At 45.0% G+C, this 26448-nt stretch overlaps 2 protein-coding genes across 5 annotated transcripts; both read left to right on the top strand.

The window, feature by feature from the left end:
- The first annotated feature begins 308 nt into the window (after window positions 1-308).
- LOC137607165 (transmembrane protein 106B-like) lies at window positions 309-5817 on the top strand. 3 transcript variants are annotated; one of them, XM_068332705.1, is made up of 8 exons: window positions 309-372; window positions 1307-1510; window positions 1680-1743; window positions 2357-2516; window positions 3109-3249; window positions 3387-3436; window positions 3746-3799; window positions 3865-5817. In XM_068332705.1, exons 2-8 carry the CDS (start codon window positions 1315-1317, stop codon window positions 4001-4003), a joined length of 804 nt encoding a protein of 267 aa, XP_068188806.1. In that variant the 5' UTR covers window positions 309-372; window positions 1307-1314; the 3' UTR covers window positions 4004-5817. The 3 variants fall into 3 exon arrangements, with proteins under 3 accessions (XP_068188806.1, XP_068188807.1, XP_068188805.1); XM_068332706.1 differs by having other exon boundaries at window positions 326-427; XM_068332704.1 differs by lacking the exon at window positions 309-372 and adding an exon at window positions 438-998.
- A 1271-nt stretch (window positions 5818-7088) lies between these two features.
- On the top strand, window positions 7089-26119 carry scin (scinderin). Of its 2 annotated transcripts, none has more exons than XM_068332871.1 (16): window positions 7089-7299; window positions 10340-10494; window positions 10699-10860; window positions 10944-11093; window positions 11840-11932; window positions 12504-12636; window positions 12750-12838; window positions 13006-13221; window positions 15288-15409; window positions 16148-16238; window positions 19813-19971; window positions 20043-20220; window positions 20414-20535; window positions 21204-21281; window positions 21347-21407; window positions 25640-26119. In XM_068332871.1, exons 1-16 carry the CDS (start codon window positions 7107-7109, stop codon window positions 25651-25653), a joined length of 2016 nt encoding a protein of 671 aa, XP_068188972.1. In that variant the 5' UTR covers window positions 7089-7106; the 3' UTR covers window positions 25654-26119. The 2 variants fall into 2 exon arrangements, with proteins under 2 accessions (XP_068188972.1, XP_068188971.1); XM_068332870.1 differs by lacking the exon at window positions 25640-26119 and adding an exon at window positions 23397-24292 and having other exon boundaries at window positions 7107-7299.
- The last annotated feature ends 329 nt before the right edge of the window (window positions 26120-26448 follow it).

Below are 26448 nucleotides of genomic sequence, written 5' to 3'. Positions count from 1 at the left end.
GTATGTATGTATGTATGTATGTATGTATGTATGTATGTATGTATGTATGTATGTATGTATGTATGTATGTATGTATGTATGTATGTATGTATGTATGTATTTACTTACTTACTTACTTATTTATTTATTTATTTATTTATTTATTTATTTATTTATTTATTCATTCGTTCATTCATTCATTCATTCATTCATTCATTCATTCATTCATCCATTCATTCATTCATTCATTTATTCATCATTAATTATTCATGGTCAGAAGCTTGGAGCGGTACTTCCGGTGGCTCAGCACGTCTGCGCATGTCCGTTTATCAGACCAGAGAGGCTCGCGGGCCGTCAGCAGACCGGAAGACGTTGCGGTCTCGCGGAGGAACGGTGAGGAAACGGAAGCTCTCTTCGGTCTTCCTGCGCCTCCAGTGACGCGTTAAAGGTTCATTTCGCACTTTTTTACCCGTCCGAACTGATGTCGGCTCGGCCTTGTGTTGGAGCTGCTACCGTTTGCTGCGTAGCTAGCAGCTAGCTGTTAGCCTGTTAGCTGCTCCCGGGGGGGGGGGTTGTTGTCTGACCGAACGCGCCCCACTTCCGGTGGGGCTCGCGCTGACAGCCCGTCGGAGGCTCAGTTTAGCTAAACCCGGTAAACGTCGGCGGACTGAAGGTTTACGTCCGGCTCCACCGGGGGGGGGGGCACAGGCTAACAGCTGTTAGCCTGCTAGCAGCCCCCCCGGCTGCTGCAGTCAGGAATGTGTGGTGATGTTAGCGTTCGTTAGTTTGTTCGTTAGTCCACCAAATGTGTTCACATCCGGTGCAGGTAGGAGATGAACCATTACTCAGGCAGCAACGGGGATGAAAACGGGAGGACCCCCCCCCCCCCCGGACATTTTAACGCTACAGACTTCACACCTTCATCAGCCACAACAACCCCCCACAGCGCTGAGGCTGGAAGGCCAGGGGTCCTGAGGACCCCCCACAACCAACGGACATCAGTGCAGCCTGTCAACAAGGTCACGTTAAAGGTCTTCCTCCAGCTGATGCGTTGACCTTTGACCGTTTGTCACAGACTCTTAAACGGTGTCACATTCCATTATATTGTCAACAGATATCAGCTTTGATCAATGACAGTAGGTCAGAGCACTAGCTTTGATCTTTGACCTATGCAAGTAGGTCAGGATAAAATTTTGAATTCAGGGGTGTCTCAGGATGTTGCCGTCTGACTCCATTGGGTCTAGTTTGCGTTGTGTTTTCTTCCTGTGCAAAGCTATTTCCTGTTTCAGGGTGATCGCTCATTTTTGACTGCCCTTGTGTTTTCCAGCTGTGACCATGGGGAAGTTTTTTTCCCGTTTTCTTAACCAGGCCAGTCGTGATGAAGAGCGGGACAGCCTGAACCCCCATCTGGAAGACAGCCAGCATGAGGGCACCAAGGGTGGAGACGTGTCCCAGTTTCCCTATGTGGAGTTCACAGGACGGGACAGCGTGACGTGTCCCACGTGTCAGGGCACAGGCAGGATCCCCAGAGGTACCCCCACTGCCCTGAGGCATCCTGTAGACTGAGCAGAGTGGCCTTCTAGTCACCTGATGTTACCGTCTCCAGTGATGCCAATAAGAAATCAGCTCAACCAGTTTTGTGTGTGCGTGTGTGTGTGTGTGTGTGTGTGTGTGTGTGTGTGTGTGTGTGTGTGTTGCAGGACAGGAAAATCAGCTGGTGGCATTGATTCCCTACAGTGACCAAAGGCTGCGGCCCAGGAGGACGTGAGTATTATCTGTGTGACCTCTGAAGGGAACATTGCTGAGCGTGAGTTACAGAACTGAAGAGTCCTAGTTAGTTATCATGGTACAGATTGGTCAGTGTTGGATTGACACGTTTCAGACTTTGTCACTTTGCACAGATATAAAGAGGTTTTGTGTGAGTCATTGATCTGACTCAGCTGTTCAGGAGGCTGATAATCGCTGACAAAAAATCACTGATGCTGAAATTCATTGTCATGAACAGACAAATTAGAGCAGCTCAGCTGTTCATGACCCGTCTTTGCTGTACTACCCTGCTGTACAATTAATAATAATAATAATAACAATAATAATGGTTCGAGTCTTTTCTGTGCAGTTTGTCTGTTCTGTGTGGGTTCTGTCAAGGTTCTCCAGCTTCCTCCCACCTCCAGAAACATGAATTTCAGGTGGATTGGTAATGGGAGGGAGCGTAATGGTGTTGTGTGTAATGTAAAGGGTCAGCACTACTGGGGCATTAGTTTCTCAGTGTACTAACATGGCAACAAGAAGTAAAAGGTTGAAATAAGAATATCTGTTCATAACAGCATAAAGTAGTGTTTCAGACATGAAGGGAATTGTTATCTTTGTGCTCCAATAGGAAGTTGTACGTCTCAGCATCAGTGGTGGTCTGCCTGTTACTGTCCAGCCTGGCCGTCTTCTTCCTCTTCCCTCGTTCCATCGACGTGTCCTACGTCGGGGTGAAGTCCGTTTTCGTCAGCTACGACCAGGACAAGAGCAGCGTCTACCTCAACATCACGGTGAGCTGCTGTCCATCGGTGGTCAGCTGTCGTCTTCTCTAACAGTGTGAGAAGAAGACGACAGGACAGCCTTTAAGGCAAGGGTGTCAAAGTCAAATACATGGAGGGCCAAAAAACAAATTATCTAATAAATAAAGGAACATTTTGTTATTGCTCTGTCAGTAACTTCAAGGAGAAACCTTTTCAACAGGCAAACGGCAAAAAGTGAAAGTCCTTCAAAAACAAAATATGTTCCTACATATTAAGATAAATGCATGAATGAAATTGCATCCATGATAAACTGAAAGAGCATTACTGTGCATGCACAATAAAAATGCAATATTCTGCAAAAAAATAAAAATAAATTATTGTGGTGCCCTATGATCCCACCAATCACTGCTTTCAAATAGTAAAATAAGTAAAAATCAAGTCAGTTATATTCTTTCTCATGGTTCCTATCTGCCATTTTTCCTGAGTCCATTCAACTGAAATAAATATAAATAAAATAAAATTCAATAATCTATGGAACACAGACAAGGAGACGTCACGTAAAAATGTAACTGAATTTAAAACTGAAAATATCACCACTGTGATGCCCTGGTGTCTCCTCTAGAACACGCTCAACATCACCAACAACAACTACTACCTGGTGGAGGTGGCCAACATCACGGCGCAGGTTCAGTTCGCCAAGACCGTCATCGGGAAGTCTCGCATCAGTAACATCACTGCCATCAGCCCGCTGGACATGAAGCAGGTACGGCTCCCAGTTCAACCAGTTTAACCAGTTCCACCAGTTCAACCAGTTCCACCAGTTCAACCAGTTTAACCAGTTCAACCAGTGAACCTCTGCTGGAGTGCGTCTGACTGGAGGGGGTTTGGTTATTGTTTCAGATTGATTACACCGTCCCCACAATACTGGCAGATGAGATGAACTACATGTAGTAAGTAAAACTACACCACACTGTAGACACCTGTCACACACACCTGTCACACACACCTGTCACACACACACCTGGAACTGAGACGAGGGATGAGTCCAGGGTGTTTTTGCTTTAATGTTTAACGTTTCTCTTTTTCCTCCCAAAACTAAAGATGAGTTTAAAAAGGTTTGTGGATTAAATGTGCTGTTATTTTTATTAATTCATTTGTTTATTATTACTTATGGTCAAATATAAAATCTGTCCTTTAAAGAACTCTGTGTGTTTTATACGTCATGCTTCTCCACACTCACCAGTGCGTGTTCTTTCCAGCGCCTACTGCACTCTGCAGACCATCAAGGTCCACAACATCGTCGTCATGACGCAGTGAGTTCACACAGGAGGTGTGTGTGGTGTGTGTGTTTGTGGTCTCACCTGTTCTCCCTGTGCAGGGTCACCGTCACCACCACCTACTTTGGTCACGCTGAGCAGGTGTCCCAGGAGATGTACCAGTACGTGGACTGTGGGGGGAACACCACCGCCCTCAGGGGCGGGGCCAAACCGTTGGTCGTTTCACAGCCGGCAGAGTGACCTCATCCTCATCCTCACCGGTCCAGACCAGGAAGTTAGTCCAACACCTGCCCCCCCCCCACATCACACATCCAGTCCGACAGTTCTGTTTCTGATGGAATCACTGAAGAGAAAAAACAGATTCAGTCAGAATGTCACCTTTCATGTCTTTAATCTGAGATAGACACATGAGACCAGCTGGGACCAGGTGTAGATCTAACTGGCTTCAAACGCAAATAGTAGAAAAAAACTATATATATCAAGTCTGACCTCATGTAAATGTTTGTTTCTGAAGTTGATGGAAGCCATGGGTAGAAAACTCTGAAGAAGTTGTTGATTGCTGATTGGACGGGTTTGCTGTGCTGTGCTCGCTTTAGCGTCATGATGCAGGAACTAGATGGTGAATGGATCGGTAGAATGCTCAAACTCCTCACCAGGTCCCGGGTCTGCTGAAGTACCGTACGAAACAGAAGTGAACAGGAGTTATTTTTGAAGTCAGGATTAATATTTCACATATCAACTGTAAATATGATGATGATATATTAATAAATGAAGGAGAGCAGCTTCTCACACCAGACGCTGTACATCGACTAACAGGCTTGTTCACGCATTGAATGCTGCATTGTGTCAGTCTGGGGTAATCTTGATGTAAACAGTCCCGCTGCACTGCTTCCCTCTGGACTCGGGTCCTCTACAGGTCTGGGCTGCTCTTTTGTTTTCTAGACCAAGTTTGATGAATTCACCCTCAATTTGTTATTTTTCGAGGTTTTTGTTTGAAACTTTTCTATGATAGACAAGGTTCATTTATCATTTTGGTGGATAGATTTCAGAGTATGTTCCTTTAACAGTTGAGTTTGGTAAATTAAATACAGTTCTCAGTAATATCAAACACAAGGTTCTCATTTTAATTATCATTTCAACACTGATGTTCCACAGATAAGCTTGTGAATGATTCACGACTGCACTCACTTGTCCTGCCCTGGATAGTTGATGTAATTTAGTTAGGGAATGAATGTTCTCATTTGTCATGACAACGCTGCGGTGCATAGATTCCTCTCGTGTTTCTTTGTGAACCACAGTGATGTCAGACGTCCTCTTAAACCAAACTGTGATGCACTTTAAACGTGTGTTTAAACGCTACACAGTCAGGATGAGACGAGTGTGTCTGCTCACAAACTAATGTCCACTGTCTCACTGCAGGGTTCGGGTTCCATTTGTGCTTCTTTTTATTTATTTGTTGTTCCTGGTCAATCCTGTAAACAGACAACTACTGTGTGCTTTTACCTACTGAGCAATATACTAGTGTTTATTTAATTCAGTATTATTTCATAGTAAAATTATGTTGTACAGTCAGTTGAGAAAATACCTACAATAAACAGATTTTATGAATTAATAACTGATTTTTTTTAATTGCGTGTTATGAACACTAATCATAATTCTTTGTTGGTTTGCTTCTTTATTGTTCTCATATACAAATATCTTAGATGTGTAAAGGTTTGAAGGTTCACCACTTATTTTTCCCATTGTTAGATTTTTATCTTGAAATAAAATTCCTAAATCTATTTTGGACTTTGAATATTTCTAGAGTTGTGTGTGAATAATATCAATGTCGTATTTAACAACCCTCGTGCAAACTGAACGTTGACGCCTGTTACCTTCATACCTGCTGTTTTACAGGAATGTGCACATAATTCTAACGTTCAACCCTGTTCTTCATTTCATGTCCTGATGAACGTTTGAAGCTCTGTTTTAATCCCCACTGCTGATGTCCTCTGACCCACTGTGTTTGTTGTTACACAGTGACTGTGGGGGCAGGAATAAAGTTGTTAAACATGTGGAGTGACTTTTATATATAACAGGTACTGTGAAAAAAGTGGGACTTTCTGATTTCTTTATTTAGTGCGTGTCATACTAAGCTGTATACACACATACACACATGATGTATAGTTACCTCTTCCAAACTCACCCAATTGAATAATCCAAGCGCTTTTCACAGAATGGCTGAAGGAGTTCCTTTTGCCTCCCTGCAGTGCACTTAAAAAAATCTCCAAAGTAATAACAAAATAAACAGTAGAAACCGTATTAAAGGATAGAGTTTTACCAACAGTACAATATAAACAAACTTAATGATTTTTTTAACGAGTGTAATTTTTTAAGATAAGAAAAATAGTAAAATTATATAATTTTATCAAAATGTTAAACCCTGGTAGTCATTCTTAAAAAAACAGTTTTAGAGATAGAGAAAGATGTCTTCTGTACTGTCCACAGTAATATCCATCTCGTTTTCTTCGTGACCTTTTGATTTTTATTCCAAAAAGCACTCATTGTCACTTGGTTTTTCTCGCGGCCACATAAAATATTTTTCTGAAGAGATTAGAAGATGGAGTGGGCATTAAAAACTCAACATTAAACTGGTTTAGGTCATATCAATCTGACCAATTTCAGGTTGTTCATGTCAATAATAAATCAGATGGAGAAACTCTTACCTGTGGAGTACCTCAAGGATCTGTTCTGGGGCCAATCCTGTCTAATCGATACGTTACCATTGGGAAATATAAGACAACATTAACTTTCACTGTTACGCAGACAATACCCAATACTGATCAATTAAAACAAATCTGACCAACTAGGGGGGTGTAAATACTTATGCTCCTTACTAAAATATATATATAATATCTGGCAGTATGGGAAAGGTCATTTTTGGAAATTATTATTTACAGTGAGGTGCGGGTGGTTGGGGTGTTCACAATAATTGTGTGTTTGTAACGAGGTATGGCCAGTGACTATGGTTTTTATTTAAAAACAACCTCTAAACTACGTATAATAATTTAATAACTTAATAATTTATTTTGGAATATATTTACACGTATTGATATTTTAAAAACATTTCACCACCATCTCTAAAAATCAGAGGTGTGTGTGTGAGCTAAAATGCTTGATTCATGTGTGTGTACTCGAGGGTCCTGGTGTGTGTGTGTGTGTGTGTGTGTGTGTGTGTGTGTGTGTGTGTGTGTGTGTGTGTGGACACACACACCAGCGTGTGGACACACCCACACCCAGTGAGTGTGAGATGGAACGACCACCGCTGAGGAACGGTGCAGAATCGTCTTCCTCACGCTGAAGCATGGCGCTGCACCACCAGGAGTTCACCAACGCAGGAACGGCTGCAGGCCGGCAGGTGTGGAGGATCGAGAACCTGCAGCTGGCGCCGGTGCCGGAGAGCTCACACGGCAGCTTCTACACGGGAGATGCTTACGTGGTCCTCAGCACCGTCGCACACAAGGACAGCTTCTCCTTCCACCTGCACTACTGGCTGGGTGAGTGACGCTGGGGTTCCACAGGTGACTCTAGAATCCACTCAGGATCCTCCCGAGCCAATCGGGTGATGAGTGCAAACAGGAGAGAGGATCTTGATGTTAGCTGTTTGAGTTGGTTGGAGCTGCCGCACCTTCTAACTACAGCACCAACGTCAACGCTTCAAACCATTCAGCAGAAAGTAAGTGGAAAGAAGTGTTCAGTTAACAAATGAGACCAAATGACACACAGACTGAAAGAAAAGCAGAAATATACTATAGATGTAATCTCAGATGTAATACTACTGCCTTCATGTTAAATGTTCAGTGGAGAACTGCTTCCAAACTGAGAAATACTTTCAGCTGAACATGTAAGAGTATGTTGGTACAAAGAGTTATGAAATCTATGCTCTGTTTGTCCAGTTCAAAGTAAAGGAGGCGTTTTCACTGATCACTGGTGGGAGGATGGGACAGGAAGCCGTTGGCTGTGTTGGTGATAATGATGACATCGGCTTGTTTCAACGTTCTGCCTGGTGGTGTGAAAACACCCAAACCAGTTTCTACAGCAAGCTGAACTTTTGCTTTATGTTAAAAAATGTTTTTTTAAAAATGAAGCAGAAATGTCTATTTACCACGAGAAAAGTCACTCTCCAACTTTTCTGCACAGAAAAGGTTTTGATGCAGTGGATACGTCCATGAAGCTCTTTAACCAAACGAGACTATTGTACATCTGTGTATGTCACTAGTGGTTGGAGCTCTTCTCACTCAGCGGTTACAGAATGTTCTCTCCCCAACTTCCTGTGTAAATTATGCACAAATGTTCATGTTAAAAGCATGCATTACTGAACCACAAAGTACACACATTCTACACAGCCACTGTGTTGAGATTCATGGGTAATAAACTCTCCATTTCCTCTGAGTGGAGATTGTCAATATCAACAAGAACCATCGGCATGAATGATTGAACACACACACACACACTCCAGTGGACAGCTTGTCTTCCCTTCCTGTGTGATGTCAGGATTGTGAGATCTACTGTACCTATAGGAGTCTTCACACAAATCTGATGTGTGTGTTGAGGGACTGATGCTGGAGCATCCAGAGATTAAAAAAGGGTCGTATCAGCATTAGTGGTCTGATGGTATGGTAGTAATGAACAGGATCCTGTTGGTTGGGTGGGCTTCATTACGGCTCGGCTTGAGAAAACCTGTGACCCAGATTTCAGATGAGCAGTCAAGAAAATCCTCTTTTGATGGGGAGCTCATACTCTTCCTCAGTCCCTCCTCTGTCATCCTCTCTCTATCACCAGGTTCTACGTAGTTCAGCAGCCAATCTGCCAGATGCAGTTCTTTGCTGCTCGGTTGAGCTTCATGCCATCAGACCCGTACTAAACCCAGGAGTTCATGAGGGCAACGAGGTTTTCTCACCTGGACCAGGACTTTGTGTTTGTCCAACCATCTGGTGCAGACGTCACCGGGATCTTTTTCTCTTTGCCAACTCAGGACTTCTCCTGACTGGAGTCACTGACGCTCCCCGTCCTTCTTTCAGTTGTCCATCAGAAAACCAACACGGCTTCAGGACCTGTTTGTTATGGTCCCAGTTACTTTGGTCAGCAATGCATCCATGAAGGTACCTGATGTGAAGTAGCGGTCCAAAAACATGTGCTGCCCTGGGTGAAGAGTTCCAACCATTCTGCACAGATTCCCATCATTTGACCATTAATGTACTCTTTTCTTGAGAGACTTCAAGGTCCAGCATCAGACCTTCTGGAGAAGCAAGTACAGAGACTTTTATGTCTGTAGGGAACGGCTGGCCTGGAACACACTGCCATATACGTATTAATGTGGTGGTGTCATCATCACACTGATGCCAGTTGTGATGATGCTTCAACGAGCGCTGATGTCTGAGTCTGGACTTGTTCTGCATCCTGATCAATGAATGAAAGTAGTTTTAAAAAGAAAGCTTGTACCCTGATTGGTTTCCACTATTATTAGTTAACCGTGTCCTCAGAATCAGAAGCTACCTCAATCATCAATCAATCAAGTTTTATTCATATAGCGCTTAATCATGGCAACAGACATTTTAAACCCTACTGAACCCTCCAGAGCATAAGCGACAGTGGCGGTGAAAAACTCCCTCCGGCCAGGACCCAGACTCTTTTGGGCGGCCATCCGCCTTGACCGGTTGGGTGGGAAAGAAATAAAAGGAAGACAAGAACAGGGTAAGAGAAAGAGAGACAGAGAGAGGCAGATAAGCCATACCTGAATCCAGACTGGACTACATCTGGAGGGGATGTCAGGCTTCATTGACCTTATTATGTCCTGTTTGTGGGTTGGGTCATTATCTCCCTATCTTAGTTTAAATTGCCCCATTGACACTCCCTTCCTGTTCACCCTGCCACCTGTTTCTGCCCATGTTTAGTCATCCGTGTTCTCTTTCTTGAAAGTTCTCTTTCTCTTCCCTGTAAGACTTGCTGTGTTTTAATAGTTTTGATTGTCTGCTTCATCATCATGTGTTCCGTCTGTCTTGTCTCCTCTTCTTTGAGTATTTAAGTAGTGTCCTCCTCTCCCTTATCGGCCTGTTTGTGTCACGTTTCAGTCTTTTTCTTTGTGTTACCAGTTTGTTTCTAGGTGATTTTCTCGAATATACCAGGATGTATCTGTTTCATGGATATTTCCTTGTTTCACTGATTCACATCATTGTCTAGAGTTTACTCAACAGTTTACCAATCTGTTTTCCTTTATTGACTGACTCGTAATCCTGCACGTTTTTGTTTGCCTTTTATTGACTTCCTCACCTTTATGGTCTCCAGTGTCTACAACTATGTCCTCTTCTTTGAACCTCCATGTTGTCTGTGACTTCTTCAGAAGTCCTGCTAACAAACACACCAGATAGTGTATCTCAGGCATAAGAACACCTTTTTATGTTTGTAAAAATGTGAGGAATAACCCTCTGCCAGAACTGAAAATCTCGCTTCAGACTAACCCAGAGTGCAGTAGAGGCAGCAGTCATGCTTCCACATCTCCATAGTTCTTTAGGTTCATTTGAGCGTTTCTCTTTAAAGGGAAGGAATGCAGCCAGGATGAGAGCACTGCTGCAGCCATCTTTACTGTGCAGCTGGACGACTATCTGGGTGGAAAGCCTGTCCAGTACAGAGAACTGCAGGGGTTCGAGTCTACGGCCTTCACCAGCTACTTCAAGGGAGGGATCACATACAAAGTATGGATCAGATCTCTTAATTTAATTACAAAAAAACTCTTCAAACATTGTGAAATAGAAAATTAAATATCATTTTGACGGGCGTGTTGATCTGAAGATTGTTAAATAGTGCTGAAAAACTGCTAATCTGTCCCACAGTAGCCGTGGGAACCCCATCCATGTGTTGTGGGACGGTGACGGTTGATGGTGTTCTGTGTTCCTCAGTCAGGGGGAGTGGCCTCAGGTTTTCACCATGTGGTCACCAATGACCTGGCAGCACAGAGACTCTTCCACATCAAGGGCCGGCGTGTGGTCAGGGCCGTCCAGGTCCCTCTCAGCTGGGCCAGCTTCAACAGTGGAGACTGCTTCATCGTGGACCTCGGAGAAGTACGGACACGGTTCCTGCTCCATCTCCATCACGGCAGGTTCCTCAGACCTTCTCACCTGTGTTTGTGTTCACCAACCCTCAGAGGATATATCAGTGGTGCGGATCCACGTGCAACAAGTTTGAGCGACTCAAGGCTGTGGAGGTGGCCAGAGGGATTCGGGACAACGAGAGGAACTCCCGCGCTGAGCTGGTGGTGGTAGAAGAGGGGAGTGAACCATCTGAATTAACCGATGTGAGTCTCAACTCTACGCTTTACGTCTTATTTTCTTTGTTGGGGGGCAGGGGGCACAGTGGGTAGGGCTGTCGCCTCACAGCAAGAAGGTTGTGGGTTTGAGTCCTTTCTGTGTTCTCCCTGATTAATCATCTCGTTTTCAAGAAAATGGATGAATGAATTGATGGATTTTCTTTGTCACATGACTTTGTGTTGGGTTACCAAGGTCGCTTGGAATCCATGGGGGGCATCAATCAATCAACCGTTATTTATATATACAATTTCCTTGATAAAGTATCTATCTATCTATATAGCGCTTAATTGCATTAGCAGGCATTTCGAAGCACTTTAACAGACAGAAGCCCAACAGAACCCTCCAGAGCATCAGAGACAGTGGCAGGGAAAAACTCCCTCATTGAGGAAGAAACTCCGGGCAGGACCCAGAATTTGCAGTCAATACACACTGTCAATATCTTTTTAACAATTCAGAGTAGGATTGTTGAGACAGATAAACCTGCTGTCTCAGATGAACCAGTGATCTGAATGAAGAACATCTCAGCTGTTTGTATCATCTCACCCTCCATCAGCCTGGAGATCCAGCACAGTTCAACATGGAAATGCACAGGATGCACTTTTCAAAATAAACTGTTAATGCCTGATCATAACTGCCCATCATGTGGTTTATGGTTTGGTACACTTTGCTGTTTCTTTGTGGTTTAACTGGGATGAATGGATGCATTAACAGATCGTAAATCTTCTGTCCACAGGTCCTTGGAGCGAAACCCAGACTATCAGAGGGGAATGACAGTGATGATCTGGAAGCAGATGCATTCAACAGGAAAATGGCTAAACTATACATGGTACATTATTCAGATGTGATAAAGATCCATCATTCTTGTCATTTATGGATCAAATAGATACAAGAAGCTGGAACAAAGAACTGTTTGGGAGGATTGGCAGGGGGCAGGTTGGCCCAGAGGGGACAAGAAGCCAAAATTAGATCTGAAAAATTCCTATAATGAATGTATAAATACAATGCAGAGGGTAAAATTAAAATGAAGAGTGTCATTATGTTGTGCTTCTTCTAGAATACTGCATCACCTTTCTTTCATTATACAGTACCATGATGCTGTTTTGCAACACGAAATCTTCCATGTAAAAAGATTTTTTTTTTTAATTAGGAAATGTTCATTAGAAATCATTAAGAGTACAGGAGACTACACTACAGCCTCACATACTCTTGTTTTACTTGGAATGAAAAGTCTACTGTTGTCGACTGATCCATTCCATCCTGTTTTGAGTTATATGGACTACATTTATTTTGGGAGATCAGGTGAATGATTGAAATGTCGGTTTATAGAAACTGAACCTGGTTTATTGTGCTGTTTCCTTTTAACTTTCAGTGCAAAGGATTTGTGTGTGTGTTACCAGGTATCTGACGCATCTGGATCTATGAAGGTAGTCATTGTGAAGGAGGAGAATCCCTTCCTCCAGAGCGACCTGATCTCAGACGAGTGCTTCATCCTGGATTATGGCAAAAACAAGATGATCTTTGTTTGGAAAGGTCAGAGCGAGCGGCGCCGGTCTGCTTCAGTTTGCTTTACGCTTCATTATCTTTGTGACTGCGCTTCAGGGTTTTCATTTAATGATAAATGTCGTCTCATTTTTTGACAATAGGGCATAAAGCAAACCCAAATGAAAGAAAGGCGGCCATGACTACAGCTGAGGGATTCATCAAACAGATGGGCTACTCAGCAAACACTCAGGTGTACTGTGATGTTCTTTACTGCCATAGTTAGATTTTATGAGGTAAACCTGGAAACTCATTCTGGGATTGTTTTCTTCCATTAGCTATTTGATGCTAGTAATAGTAATATTGTTAAGGTACTTTTTCTTCTGATAGTAATACCAACAGTGACTGATGGTCCTGCAGATCCAGGTGCTGCCAGAAGGAGGAGAGACTCCCATCTTCAAGCAGTTCTTCCTGGCCTGGAAAGACAAAGACCAGAGTGAGGGTTTTGGGAAGGTCTTCCTCACTGAAAGGATCGCCAAGATCCAGCAGGTGGAGTTTGACGCCTCCAAACTCCATGAGTCCCATCACATGGCAGCCCAGTACAACATGGTGGATGATGGCAGTGGAGACACGCAGGTGACTGGATGCAAAGATCTTCTACGTTCCATGCTGATTCTAGTTTCTGCTTCAAGCACATTGAATGGTTTGGTGGTATCCTGGTGACCCAAACTGAAGGGTGGCTCCGAGCCCCTGTGGCTCCTTCTGTTGGGCACAATATCCACGTCCTCTTCAGAGAACTCCTTAAGGGACTCGTGTGTGTCTGACTGGTCTTGTTCAGTGGGGGGACCATAGTCTGGGTCCTCTATATCTGAGATGTCAGAATCTGAGTCAATGCCTGTGACTGGTTCTTCATCCCATCCGTCCTGGATCATTTGTAGAACATGGTCCAAAGGGATCCCAGCTGGTCTCCTAGCAGCCATTTGACTATAGAGCACATGTGTCAAACTCAGGGCCAGGGGGCCAAATGTGGCCCTCCACAACATTTTATGTGGCCCACGAGAGCATAAAAGGTCTAAAAATAAATAGGACAAAAGTACGCTTTGAGAAAAACTACATTTCCCACAATACAGTAGTTCAGCCCATCTTAACTCTGACTGAACGTTGTGAACAAAGTTAACGTCCTAACTTGTGTCTGATGTTATTTTTCTTTATTGATTGATAGTTTGATCCTTGATTGATGGAGTTCTGTGGGTTTAATAACCTGACAAATGAAAAGGATTTATGTTAGAACAGAGAAACAAACAAACATGTTTTTTCTGTCTAACTGTAATGTTTGGAACTAGAATCAGTCAGAAATTCAGTTATTTAACATTAAGGAGTAGTTACATTTAGTTACATTACACTGAGTTACATTTAGTTACATTTATTAGTTACATTAAGGAGTAGTTACATTTAGTTACATTACACTGAGTTACATTTAGTTACATTTATTAGTTACATTAAGGAGTAGTTACATTTAGTTACATTACACTGAGTTACATTTAGTTACATTTATTAGTTACATTAAGGAGTAGTTACATTTAGTTACATTACACTGAGTTACATTTAGTTACATTTATTAGTTACATTAAGGAGTAGTTACATTTAGTTACATTACACTGAGTTACATTTAGTTACATTTATTAGTTACATTAAGGAGTAGTTACATTTAGTTACATTACACTGAGTTACATTTAGTTACATTTATTAGTTACATTTAGGAGTAGTTACATTTAGTTACATTACACTGAGTTACATTTAGTTACATTTATTAGTTACATTAAGGAGTAGTTACATTTAGTTACATTACGCTGAGTTACATTTAGTTACATTTATTAGTTACATTAAGGAGTAGTTACATTTAGTTACATTACACTGAGTTACATTTAGTTACATTTATTAGTTACATCTGGCCCTTTGAGGACAGCCGTGATGCTGATGTGGCCCCCGGTGAAAATGAGTTTGACCCCCCTGCTATAGAAAACCAAATCATAGAACCAACAAATACTGTTGCCTACTGTTAGCTAACGGTACTTGTAGCTACTGCTAGCTAACACATGTTACCTACCTAAATATATTGTGGTTATCTAACAACGAAGTAGGCTGATCTGACATTTCACACATGTGACCACTGGATTGATCACAAATTATAATCTATCAATAAAAAGGAAGTTCATAAACAGAGAAATGACTTACATGCGTGTTGCTCTGTAACAATGGGCTGGGCGGTGACACTGCGTACACCAGGTGTGTTGATTGGACAGCTGCATCAGAGGTGGATGATGTCATCAGTAGATGATGTCATCAGTGGATGATGTCATCAGATGTGTCAGTGGGACAGTAAAAGTTTTAAAGGGTTAGGGTTATTTAAAGGATCGTACAAGATCCCATAAGAACTATTTGGGGTCATTTTTTGACCCCACTTGCAGAAGAGTGGGGCAGTGCTACAAAAACTATAATTTAGTTTTTAAAATTTAAACTTTATAATTTAAAATTAATTTAAAATTTTTAAGAATGTTTATGACAAACATGTTTTATGAGAAATGCTTGGAATATGAATAAATTACAACTTTTCATTTTGAAGCTTTTGAAGAAAAACAACCCCTGGGGTCATTTTTGACCCTACCTGGGGCTAAAGTCATGCCTTTTCTTTTATCTTTCAGATTTGGAGGGTGGAGGGTGGGTGCAGAGTTCCCATTGATCCAAAGCACCATGGTCAGTTCTCCAGTGGGAGCTGTTACATCATCCTCTACACGTATGGGAGGGGACGGATCATCTACACATGGTATCAGTCACCGCTACCAGCGTCCCCTAACGCTCACCGATGCTAGATTACATGTATGTTCAGGATGCTCCAGCATTTTAATCAATCCAATCTAACAACCCAGTTAACAGAACCATTCAGCGCTGTGTATCTCTGAAACCTCCGAGGTGTTAGTTTAACAACATTTATTTAAACTAGAGGGAGAAATGTACAGAATGTACAGTAAGAGTTATTTGAGATACGAGCCGTCAATAAGTCCATATTTTAGTTTGAAATACGAGCAAAAATCCAAAATACAACATCAGTGGGACCGCATCTCGTTGTTTACCACGTGTTGGCGGACGGATACGGCATCAGTGAGACCGCATCTCGTTGTTTACCACGTGTTGGCGGACGGATACGGCATCAGTGAGACCGCATCTCATTCTTTACCACGTGTTGGCGGACGGATACGACATCAGTGAGACCGCATCTCGTTCTTTACCACGTGTTGGCGGATGGATCCGACATCAGTGAGACCGCATCTCGTTCATTTTGAAGCAGAATCGGCTACATTTGGCTTCTCGGGTTACCAGAACTAGCATAAAGCGATCAGTCACATATTATTAATAATCAGTTCGGAGAAGGAGGAGGAATCCAGCCAGGGACGGTGGTCAGAACCAAAAATGATGTTGATAACAATGCACACATTCCTTTGACCCATTGTTACCATTACACCATGACATGTGACTCCATCTGGTGTGTTCTTCTGGCCTGGAGGCAGGGGACCAGCTGCTCCGTGGAGGACTTGACCGCCTCGGCGTTCCTGACGGTAGAACTGGATCGTTCACTGGGAGGGACGGCAGTTCAGGTACCGCCTGCTTGAAATAAAACACTACAAGACGCGCCGTCACAGTTCACACTGGTGAATGAGTGTTTCCTTTACTGGGAGACACTTTTCACTAATTATTATGCCTTTGCCCATCAGTTCGTTTGGTTGTGGTGATTGATTGATGATGAAAACCTAGAGATTGACAGTCAGCATCAGATTAACAGGTTGTAAACATCAGAGGATCGATCATCATTCGCTTTGATTATCACTGTGGGCCAACAATTAACGTCCAGGGACAGAAATCCTGGACTTTCATTGTTTCTCAGCAACTTCCTGGTTCAACATGATGGCAAATGACATCCGATAGAAATATCTCCAAGCACACACCTGTCTGTGCCATCAGGAGCCCTTCAGGTGGATGGATGGGATCATAAAATGAAGTTGGTGAATAATGTGGATCCTGGGTCTATGACCCCCCCAGGGCCAACGTTCCCACAAAACCTCATTAATTTGGCCTGTTTGAAACATTTTCATTCATCCAGGTAACAAACTGTCACATGAACTAACAGCACGGGTCCGTTCCTTCTCCAACTCCTACAGGTGAGTGTGTTTTCACTGGTGAATGTGTTTTAATCCGATAAAACATGGACGCTGTGCGGAGAATCTAAAGGTGGTGTTTTCGGCGTCACACCACGGCCCTTCCTTTAAAGATAATGACAGTTTCCTACGATGTAAACAGCTACGCATTAAGATAATGGGATTTTTTTGAGGACCCAGGTAATAACATTTTACTTCAACACACCTGGGTTCTGCAGCAGGACGATGGTCCACACGCAGCCAACACGTCTACCTCTGAATGACCCCAGACTTCCAGCAACATGAAGCGTGTTCAGTGGTCTTGTCTGGACCGGGGTGTGAAACACGCAAACCCTTCAGTGTGGTAGAATTAAAACAATCCTGCAAAGCAGACCAGATCCAAATTCACTCAGTACCAGTGATGACAAACCTCTGACAGCTGGTGCTGATGCCACAGGCAGTTATCAGGTCCAGGGGCAATTACTGTGTCACACCAGTGATGGAGGTGTAAAGGTTTACCTGAGTTGAATGAATCAGTTCAAATTCATTTCAGTTTATTTAAAATTTGCATTTTGTGTTCGCCCTTCCTGGAATGGTCACCTTATCGTGGTGGAGGGGTTTGTGTGTCCCAATGATCCTAGGAGCTAAGTTGTCTGGGGCTTTCTGCCCCTGGTAGGGTCACCCATGACAAACAGGTCCTAGGTGAGGGACCAGACAAAGGACTGCTCAAAGACCCCAAATGATGATTAAAAACATTGGAACACGTTTTCCCTTGCCCGGATGCGGGTCACCGGGGCCCCCCTCTGGAGCCAGGCCTGGAGGTGGGGCTCGAAGGCGAGCGCCTGGTAGCCGGGCCTGCACCCATGGGGCCCGGTCGGGCACAGCCCGAAAGGACAACGTGGGTCCCTCTTCCCATGGGCTCACCACCTGTGGGAGGGGCCATAGGGGTCGGGTGCACTGTGAGCTGGGCGGTGGCCGAAGGCAGGGACCTTGGCGATCCGATCCCCGGCTACAGAAGCTGGCTCTTGGGACTTGGAATGTCACCTCTCTGGAGGGAAGGAGCCTGAACTGGTGTGTGAGGTCGAGAAGTTCCGACTAGATATAGTCGGGCTCACCTCCACACACAGCTTGGGCTCTGGTACCAGTCCTCTCCAGAGGGGTTGGACTCTCTTCCACTCTGGAGTTGCCCATGGTGAGAGACGCCGAGCAGGTGTGGGTATACTTATAGCCACCCCGGCTTGGCGCCTGTACATTGGGGTTCACCCCGGTGGACGAGAGGGTAGCCTCCCTCCGCCTCCGGGTGGGGGGATGGGTCCTAACTGTTGTTTGTGCGTATGCACCAAACAGCAGTTCAGAGTACCCACCCTTTTTGGAGTCCTTGGAGGGGTTGCTGGAGAGCGCTCCCACTGGGGACTCCATCGTTCTGCTGGGGGACTTCAATGCTCACGTGGGCAATGACAGTGAGACCTGGAAGGGTGTGATTGGGAGGAACGGCCCCCCCGATCAGAACCCGGGTGGTGTTCAGTTATTGGACTTCTGTGCTCGTCACAGACTGTCCATAACGAACACCATGTTCAGACGTAAGGGTGTCCATATGTGCACTTGGCACCAGGACACCCTAGGCCGCAGTTCAATGATCGACTTTGTGGTTGTGTCATCGGACTTGCGGCCGCATGTCTTGGACACTCGGGTGAAGAGAGGGGCGGAGCTGTCAACCGATCACCACCTGGTGGTGTGTTGGCTCCGATGGTGGGGGAACATGCCGGTCCGACCTGGCAGACCCAAACGTATTGTGAGGGTCTGCTGGGAACGCCTGGCGGAATCCCCTGTCAGAAGGAGTTTCAACTCCCACCTCCGGTAGAACTTCACTCACGTTCCGGGGGAGGCGGGGGACATTGAGTCTGAGTGGACCATGTTCCTCCCCTCCATTGTCGAGGCGACCGACTGCAGCTGCGGCCGTAAGGTGGTCGGTGCCTGTCGTGGCAGCAACCCCAGAACCCGTTGGTGGACATCAGTGGTAAGGGATGCCGTCAAGCTGAAGAAGGAGTCCTATCAGGCCTTTTTGGCCTGTGGGACTCCTGAAGCAGCTGATAGATACCGGCTGGCCAAGCAGAATGCAGCTTTGGTGGTTGCTGAGGCAAAAACTCGGGCGTGGGAGGAGTTCGGTGAGGCCTTGGAGGACGACTTCCAGACGGCTTCGAAGAAATTCTGGTCCACCATCAGGCGTCTCAGGAGGGGGAAGCAGTGCAGCATCAACACTGTGTATAGTGGGGATGGGGCACTGCTGACCTCAACTCGGGACGTTGTGACTCGGTGGGGAGAATACTTCGAAGACCTCCTCAATCCTGCAGACACGCCTTCCCATGAGGAAGCAGAGTCTGGGTTCTCTGAGATGGGCTCTCCTATCTCTGGGGTTGAGGTCACCGAGGTAGTTAAAAAGCTCCTCGGTGGCAGGGCCCCGGGGGTGGATGAGATCCGCCCAGAGTTCCTAAAGGCTCTGGATGTTGTGGGGCTGTCCTGGTTGACACGCGTCTGCCACATCACGTGGACGTCGGGGACAGTGCCTCTGGATTGGCAGACTGGGCTGGTGCTCCCCCTTTTTTAGAAGGGGGACTGGAGGGTGTGTTCCAACTACAGGGGGATCACACTCCTCAGCCTCCCTGGTAAGGTCTATTCAGGGGTTCTGGAGAGGAGGGTCCGTTGGGAAGTCGAATCTCGGATTCAGGAGGAGCAGTGTGGTTTTGGTCCTGGCCGTGGAACAGTGGACCAGCTCTACACCCTCCGCAGGGTCCTTGAGGGGGCATGGGAGTTCGCCCAACCAGTCTACATGTGTTTTGTGGACTTGGAGAAGGCGTTCGACCGTGTTCCTCGGGGGGTTCTGTGGAGGGTGCCTCGGGAGTATGGGGTACCGAACCGATCTGAAAGATTAATGGTAAGCAAATTGTGTGTGTGTGTGTGTGTGTGTGTGTGTGTGTGTGTGTGTGTGTGTGTGCGTGCGTGCGTGCGTGCGTGCGTGCGTGTGTGTGTGTGTCATCAGGTCCGGGTGTGCCAGGGTAAAGAACCGCCCCATCTGCTGAGTCTTTTCAGGTGTGAACCCATCATTGTGTTCACGGCGCCCCCTGGAGGCCAGCTTCCACCTGCAGTGAGACTCTTCCAGGTGCGACGGAACCTGAGCGCCACCACCAGGATAGCTGAGGTGAGAGCATCCTGCAGAGTGAACGCTGTTTTTTTACGTTTACAGATGATGAACCGTTGTCTGTATTTCAGGTTCATGCTAGTGCAGTCAGTCTGAACTCCCATGATGCCTTTCTGCTGCGGATGGCTAACGAGGAGGGCTACCTGTGGATGGGCAAAGGAGCCAGTGAAGAGGAGAGGAGAGGAGCCGAGTACCTGAGTCAAGAACTGAGCTGCAGCAGCACATGTATCCTGGAGGGACGTGAACCAGGTGATGGTCTGCGCGCCACACGCGTGTGGATTAGCCACGTAAACTGCAGAGTTCAAACTGTGTGAAAAAAGTAGCGGCTTATAGTCTGGAATTTATGGTATACTGTATATAAACCTGTTTTCCTGCCTTCTTCACCGCACACATGGACCCGTGTGTGTTTCTCTGGGTTGTCAGTGTGTGTTCTGTGTTGCAGATGACTTCTGGGAAGCATTAGGGGGGAAGACAGAATATCAAACCTCACAGAGGCTGGAAAGTCCAACCATGAATCATCCTCCTCGTCTGTTCGGTTGTTCCAATAAGACCGGCAGGTTCATGGTGAGTCTTTCATCACTTCTGTATGGGTGAGTTTGGATCAGGACAGCTGTACCTGTTCCAGGTGTTCTGTGATCCGACTGCATCCAAGAAACCATGTTCTGGTCACGCCTGTAGTTTGAGTCGTCGTGAGACGTTTCAAGACTCTCCCTGAACGAGATGGAGATCTGACCGGAAACAAAAGGTTTTCAGTCCAGATCAGGAGGTCTTTGTTCTGCTTGTTGAGAGGGAGGGAACCTTTCTCTGAAATATTAAACTTCCAATCACAGTTAGCCTGCTTCAAACCTCCGAACCCTAACCATAAAGACTGTACCTGGTCTGTCTGGCTCTCTCTCTCTCTCTCTGACCCTGTCCTTGTCTTCCTTTATTTCTTTTCCACCCAAACGGTCAGGTGGATGGTCGCCCAATAGAGTCTGGGTTTCTTCCTCAATGAGGGAGTCTCTTCTGCTCTGGAGGGTTCCGTTGGGTTTCTCTGTCTGTTAAAGTGCTTTGAAATGTCTGTTGATGTGATGAAGCGCTAAATAAATAAAAGTTGATTGATTGATTGATTGATTGATTGATTGATTGATTGATTGAATCAGACCAATTAAAAACAATAAAGTCCCATTTTAATCTGTGGGAAGTGCTGCAGTGTGTTGACCGTGTTGACTGTGGTGTGACCGTGTCTTCAGGTGGAGGAGGTTCCAGGAGAGTTCACTCAGGGTGACCTGGCTGAGGACGACGTGATGCTGCTGGACGTGTGGGACCAGGTAGACCAGCGGTTAGAGCCTCTCTGAACAAAGACCTGCCAGCCTGACACAGTCCTCTGTTTCAGGTCTTTGTCTGGATTGGAAGATTTGCCAACGAGGTAGAGAGAAGAGAATCTGCCCGATCCGGTGAGCTGGATGGGACTCCACAGGTGGATTAGGGTTTGATGTGTGTGACTCCACAGGTGGATTAGGGTTTGATGTGTGTGACTCCACAGGTGGATTAGGGTTTGATGTGTGTGACTCCACAGGTGGATTAGGGTTTGATGTGTGTGACTCCACAGGTGGATTAGGGTTTGATGTGTGTGACTCCACAGGTGGATTAGGGTTTGATGTGTGTGACTCCACAGGTGGATTAGGGTTTGATGTGTGTGACTCCACAGGTGGATTAGGGTTTGATGTGTGTGACTCCACAGGTGGATTAGGGTTTGATGTGTGTGACTCCACAGGTGGATTAGGGTTTGATGTGTGTGACTACACAGGTGGATTAGGGTTTGATGTGTGTGACTCCACAGGTGGATTAGGGTTTGATGTGTGTGACTCCACAGGTGGATTAGGGTCTGCTCACACAGAGATGAGGAGAAAAACAAGTTTGCAGGCGGTCTCATCAGCTCCACCATGTGTTCTTCAGAGAAATGTGTCTCAGGGCTCCGTCAGAGACACGTTTCTCTGGACACGTTGCAGCTCCGTCCCAGAGGCCTTGGTGTGTGTCACCAGTTGGATCACTACTACATCAGACTTTCAGACGTCCTCCATCCATTCGGTGTTTGACAGTTCTTCTATAGTTGTCCCTTTACAGACAAGAACTGTCCACGTTCCCCCTTCAGAGACAGACATCTCTACGGTGTGGTTCTCCTGTGGAGCCTCTTCACATCACTGATAGATCACATCTAACATTCAACCCAGGTTTGAGTTGTGCCATTTCCAACAAGGTCATTCTCAGCTTGTCATACGTGTTAGCATGTATTAACGTTAGCATGTATTAACAGTTGGTCCTCTTCCTTGGGAGGGGTCATCTCTCCAGACAGCTCGTCAGCTGTTAGCAGCCCACATTTAGCTGTCTGACGGTCGTTTGTTCTGACCCTCCAACTGGAAAGTTGACCATGAAGCTTCCATCTTTACACCTGGAGCTGAAATAAAAGTCTGGTTTGCCACCAGAGGGGAGCTAGTAGACCTGGAGGTCTTGTGGTTGGCAAAACAAAACCTCTGAATGTCAGCCTTTAAAGAAAAGATGTAGTGATCTAAACTAATAACACATCACAGCTTCTGGGACGGAGTTCCACATGTCGAACGGGGCCCTGACACGCACATTTCTCTGGAGGTCGTCAGGGTGGAGCTGATGAGACTCCATCTCACCTGGTGGAGCTGATGAGACTCCATCTCACCTGGTGGAGCTGATGAGACTCCACCTCACCTGGTGGAGCTGATGAGACTCCATCTCACCTGGTGGAGCTGATGAGACTCCATCTCACCTGGTGGAGCTGATGAGACTCCATCTCACCTGATGGAGCTGATGAGACTCCATCTCACCTGGTGGAGCTGATGAGACTCCATCTCACCTGGTGGAGCTGATGAGACTCCATCTCACCTGGTGGAGCTGATGAGACTCCATCTCACCTGGTGGAGCTGATGAGACTCCATCTCACCTGATGGAGCTGATGAGACTCCACCTCACCTGATGGAGCTGATGAGACTCCACCTCACCTGATGGAGCTGATGAGACTCCATCTCACCTGATGGAGCTGATGGAGCTGATGAGACTCCATCTCACCTGGTGGAGCTGATGGAGCTGATGAGACTCCATCTCACCTGGTGGAGCTGATGGAGCTGATGAGACTCCACCTCACCTGATGGAGCTGATGAGACTCCATCTCACCTGATGGAGCTGATGAGACTCCACCTGTGAACTTGTTTGTCTCCTGAGAGTTTCTCTGTGATGAACTTACAGATGAACCATCTGAGATCCAGACTCGGTGACCTCCACCTTCGTGACATCTTCACATCTTAAAACCTGTCCCTTCTTACTGAAGTGTTTTTAGTCGCCCAGCTAGCATGTCCCGTGTTGTCCACTCTGGTATGACGTGTGTGTGGTCACATGACTCCTCTCCTCCTCTGCAGCCAAACAGTACTTGGACACCGACCCGAGTGGGCGGGACCAACTCACGCCTGTGGTGGTGGTGAAACAAGGACACGAACCGCCCAACTTCACTGGATGGTTCCTGGCCTGGGACCCCGCCCACTGGGACACCAGGAGCGTGGCCTCCATGCTACGCTAGCATGAGATTTTCATCCTCCATGTAGTTTGTGTCTGAGGTCATTGTGAATGTAGCTGCTCTTGTCTTTGAACCAGGTTTGAATCCAGAGCTGAAGGGTAACCCAGTAATCAGCTGATCCGTATCAATACCACCACCTGTACTCACGCCTGTTTGTTCCGTTTGTGGTTGACGACACAGACGTTCACTGTGTTCACGTGTTGACCACAGTTTAGACCGGCCGATCCACTCCAAATGCATGTTCCTGGAGGTGGGAGGAAGCCGGAGAACCCCCCCAGACACGGGTAGAACATGCAAACTCCACGTAGAACGGGACTCGAACCCGGAACCACCTTGCTGTGTGGCGACAGCGCCACCCACTGGACCACCTGCAGCTACTGTCAGAAACAGATTCCACTGGGTCGTCTGCGTCCACGGAGATACACGCAGTGTGGAGCAGGTCGTCCAATGATCACAAGGTCGGGGGTTCGATTCCTGCTCCCGCCCAGTCACCTGTAGTGTCAGTGGGAGGTGTCAGCTCACCTCCCGAACACTGCCGAGACGCCCCTGAGCAAGGCATCGTCCCCTTTATTAGATGCTCATTAGGGCGCACCAGGAAGGAGCTGCCCACCTGTGTGTGTGTGTGTGTGTGTGTGTGTGTGTGTGTGTGTGTGTGTGTGTGTGTTCAGGTCCTGCACACACTAATAAATATGCATGTGATTGATTACTAGAGTGTGCTACTAATTTCCCTTCGGGGATTACAACAGTATATAAAATAAATCAATCAATAAAATACTCCAGCACTCCTTTAATATCTCATTTTACTGTGTGACAAAGATCAATATTTTTCTGTCTACCACTCTGTATTGTATCACATAATATGGAATCACTGAAGGGACGTGAGATTTTATACTGTATATATACATACTGTACATTTAGTAAAAGAAATGTGCGGTTATGGAAAGAACATCTGTTATTTTGGTGATCTTCAGAGCAGTCAGCTGTAATAATACACTCATTTAGAGAGGAGCATCTTTTATCATGAATACTGATAAAGACTTAGCAAACTATACATGAGGTGAAATGTGCCAAAGTCAAAGTTTGAAAAATATCACTTTAAATTTTTTGAATGAATACAAACCCTACTTTAGTTGTGCGTACTGAGCACAAAACACCAACATCCGTACACGATGTGCTCATTAATAGGATGATGATGAATGATGTCACCAGTAGACATCGGTGTTTAGTTTACTAATCTATAGCTGTAGTACAATGGATATGTAGCACTGATGTCCTCAAGTATTGCTGTACTATAATCAATGGTATTCCATTCTTGTGTGGAATTATTTGACACACAAATAAATGAATAAATTAACATCAATTAATTTATTCATGTGAATAAAATTCTTCACATGAATAAAATTCTTCACATGAATAAAATTCTTCACATGAATAGTGAGACTGACCTAAATGAGAATGAGGTTTGTGCATAATTAACAGTTTTCATTTTGAATAACAAAAGTTTTCATTTTTGCTAGAACATCCTTCAGTTGCGAGTGTATATATACTGTACATATATGTGTATATATATATATATATATACATATATGTGTATATATATATATACATATATGTGTATATATATATACATATATGTGTATATATATATATGTGTGTGTGTGTGTATATATATATATATATATACAGTATAACGTGTATACATATGTTTACATATGTATACACATTTTATATATATAAAATGTGTATACATATGTAAACATATGTATACACGTTATACTGTATGTATGTATGTATGTATGTATGTATATAATATACTGTATATATACAGTATGATTTGTATATGTATATATGTATATGTATACATATGCATATACTGTATGTGTGTGTGTCTGTTGTGTGTGTCTCTGTGTGTGGTGTGTGTGTGTGTGTAATTCACGTTAATTAAATGTTTAACATGTTTTATCACACACACACACACACACACACACACACACACACACACACACACACACACACACACACACAACTCTAGGTGAAGAACTGTCAGCTCTGTCCTCCTTCACTAAATTGTGTTTCATGTTCTTTTAGTTTTCCAGCTCTAAACAAACTTCATGCACTTCTAACTGTTGATGCATAAACTGAGTTGATGTTCTCCTGATGTTCTCCTGATGTTCTCCTGATGTTCTCCTGATGTTCTCCTGATGTTCTCCTGATGTTCTCCTGATGCTCTCCTGATGTTCTCCTGATGTTCTCCTGATGCTCTCCTGATGTTCTCCTGTCAGTGTAGGAGATGTTTGTGTCATCAGCTGGAGCAGGTCTGGTCCTTCTCCATCAGTTATGTGATAACACGAGTCAGTCTCCCTGTAGCAGTAAAATGAAAAACCCGTCCATTACTTCAGGAAGTGATGGTTTTGGTCTACATCATGTGTTGGACACGAATGTTAATAGAAGAGTTTTAGAAGACGTGCTCTGGGTCATCTGATGGTCGTCAGGTGAACAACATTCTGTCTGATGGTTAAAAGATCCACCAGAAAACACAGTTAAAAATCTGAAAAATGATGTGATGGAAGTCAAACTGTGAATACTTGTTGTTTTCTGTTGCTGACGGTTTAATGGAGGACACAAACAGTAAACAACAATAAAACATGTTCAACATTTAATCAACATGCATTACATTCCTTTTTAACAGTCAGTGCCTTCATTCCTGACGGGTGCCCCCCTCCCTCAGGGAGGCACTACACATTCCTAAAGCTCATGTACTGAGCGGCTGTTTGTGCGGAACCTCACAAACATCAGGGAGCAGTGCATTCTGGGATTGTTCCATAATGGGGACTCAATGAAACAACCACTACCCTTGTGTCGTTAGTAACGCGTTACACGCCAGCTGCTTCCTGTCA

Source organism: Antennarius striatus, chromosome 14 (assembly GCF_040054535.1).
Source record: "Antennarius striatus isolate MH-2024 chromosome 14, ASM4005453v1, whole genome shotgun sequence".
NCBI classification, from domain to species: domain Eukaryota; kingdom Metazoa; phylum Chordata; class Actinopteri; order Lophiiformes; family Antennariidae; genus Antennarius; species Antennarius striatus.
This window is presented reverse-complemented; position numbering and strand designations above follow the sequence as displayed.

Coding starts and splice junctions, on each gene's coding strand:
- LOC137607165 (XM_068332705.1), top strand. CDS start 1,315: ATGGGGAAGTTTTTTTCCCGTTTTCTTAACCAGGCCAGTCGTGATGAA. Junction 2,517..3,108: donor GCGTCTACCTCAACATCACG/GTGAGCTGCTGT, acceptor TGTCTCCTCTAG/AACACGCTCAACATCACCAA. Junction 3,250..3,386: donor GCCCGCTGGACATGAAGCAG/GTACGGCTCCCA, acceptor TTATTGTTTCAG/ATTGATTACACCGTCCCCAC.
- scin (XM_068332870.1), top strand. CDS start 7,107: ATGGCGCTGCACCACCAGGAGTTCACCAACGCAGGAACGGCTGCAGGC. Junction 12,839..13,005: donor GCTACTCAGCAAACACTCAG/GTGTACTGTGAT, acceptor ATGGTCCTGCAG/ATCCAGGTGCTGCCAGAAGG. Junction 16,239..19,812: donor TGGGAGGGACGGCAGTTCAG/GTACCGCCTGCT, acceptor GTGTGTCATCAG/GTCCGGGTGTGCCAGGGTAA.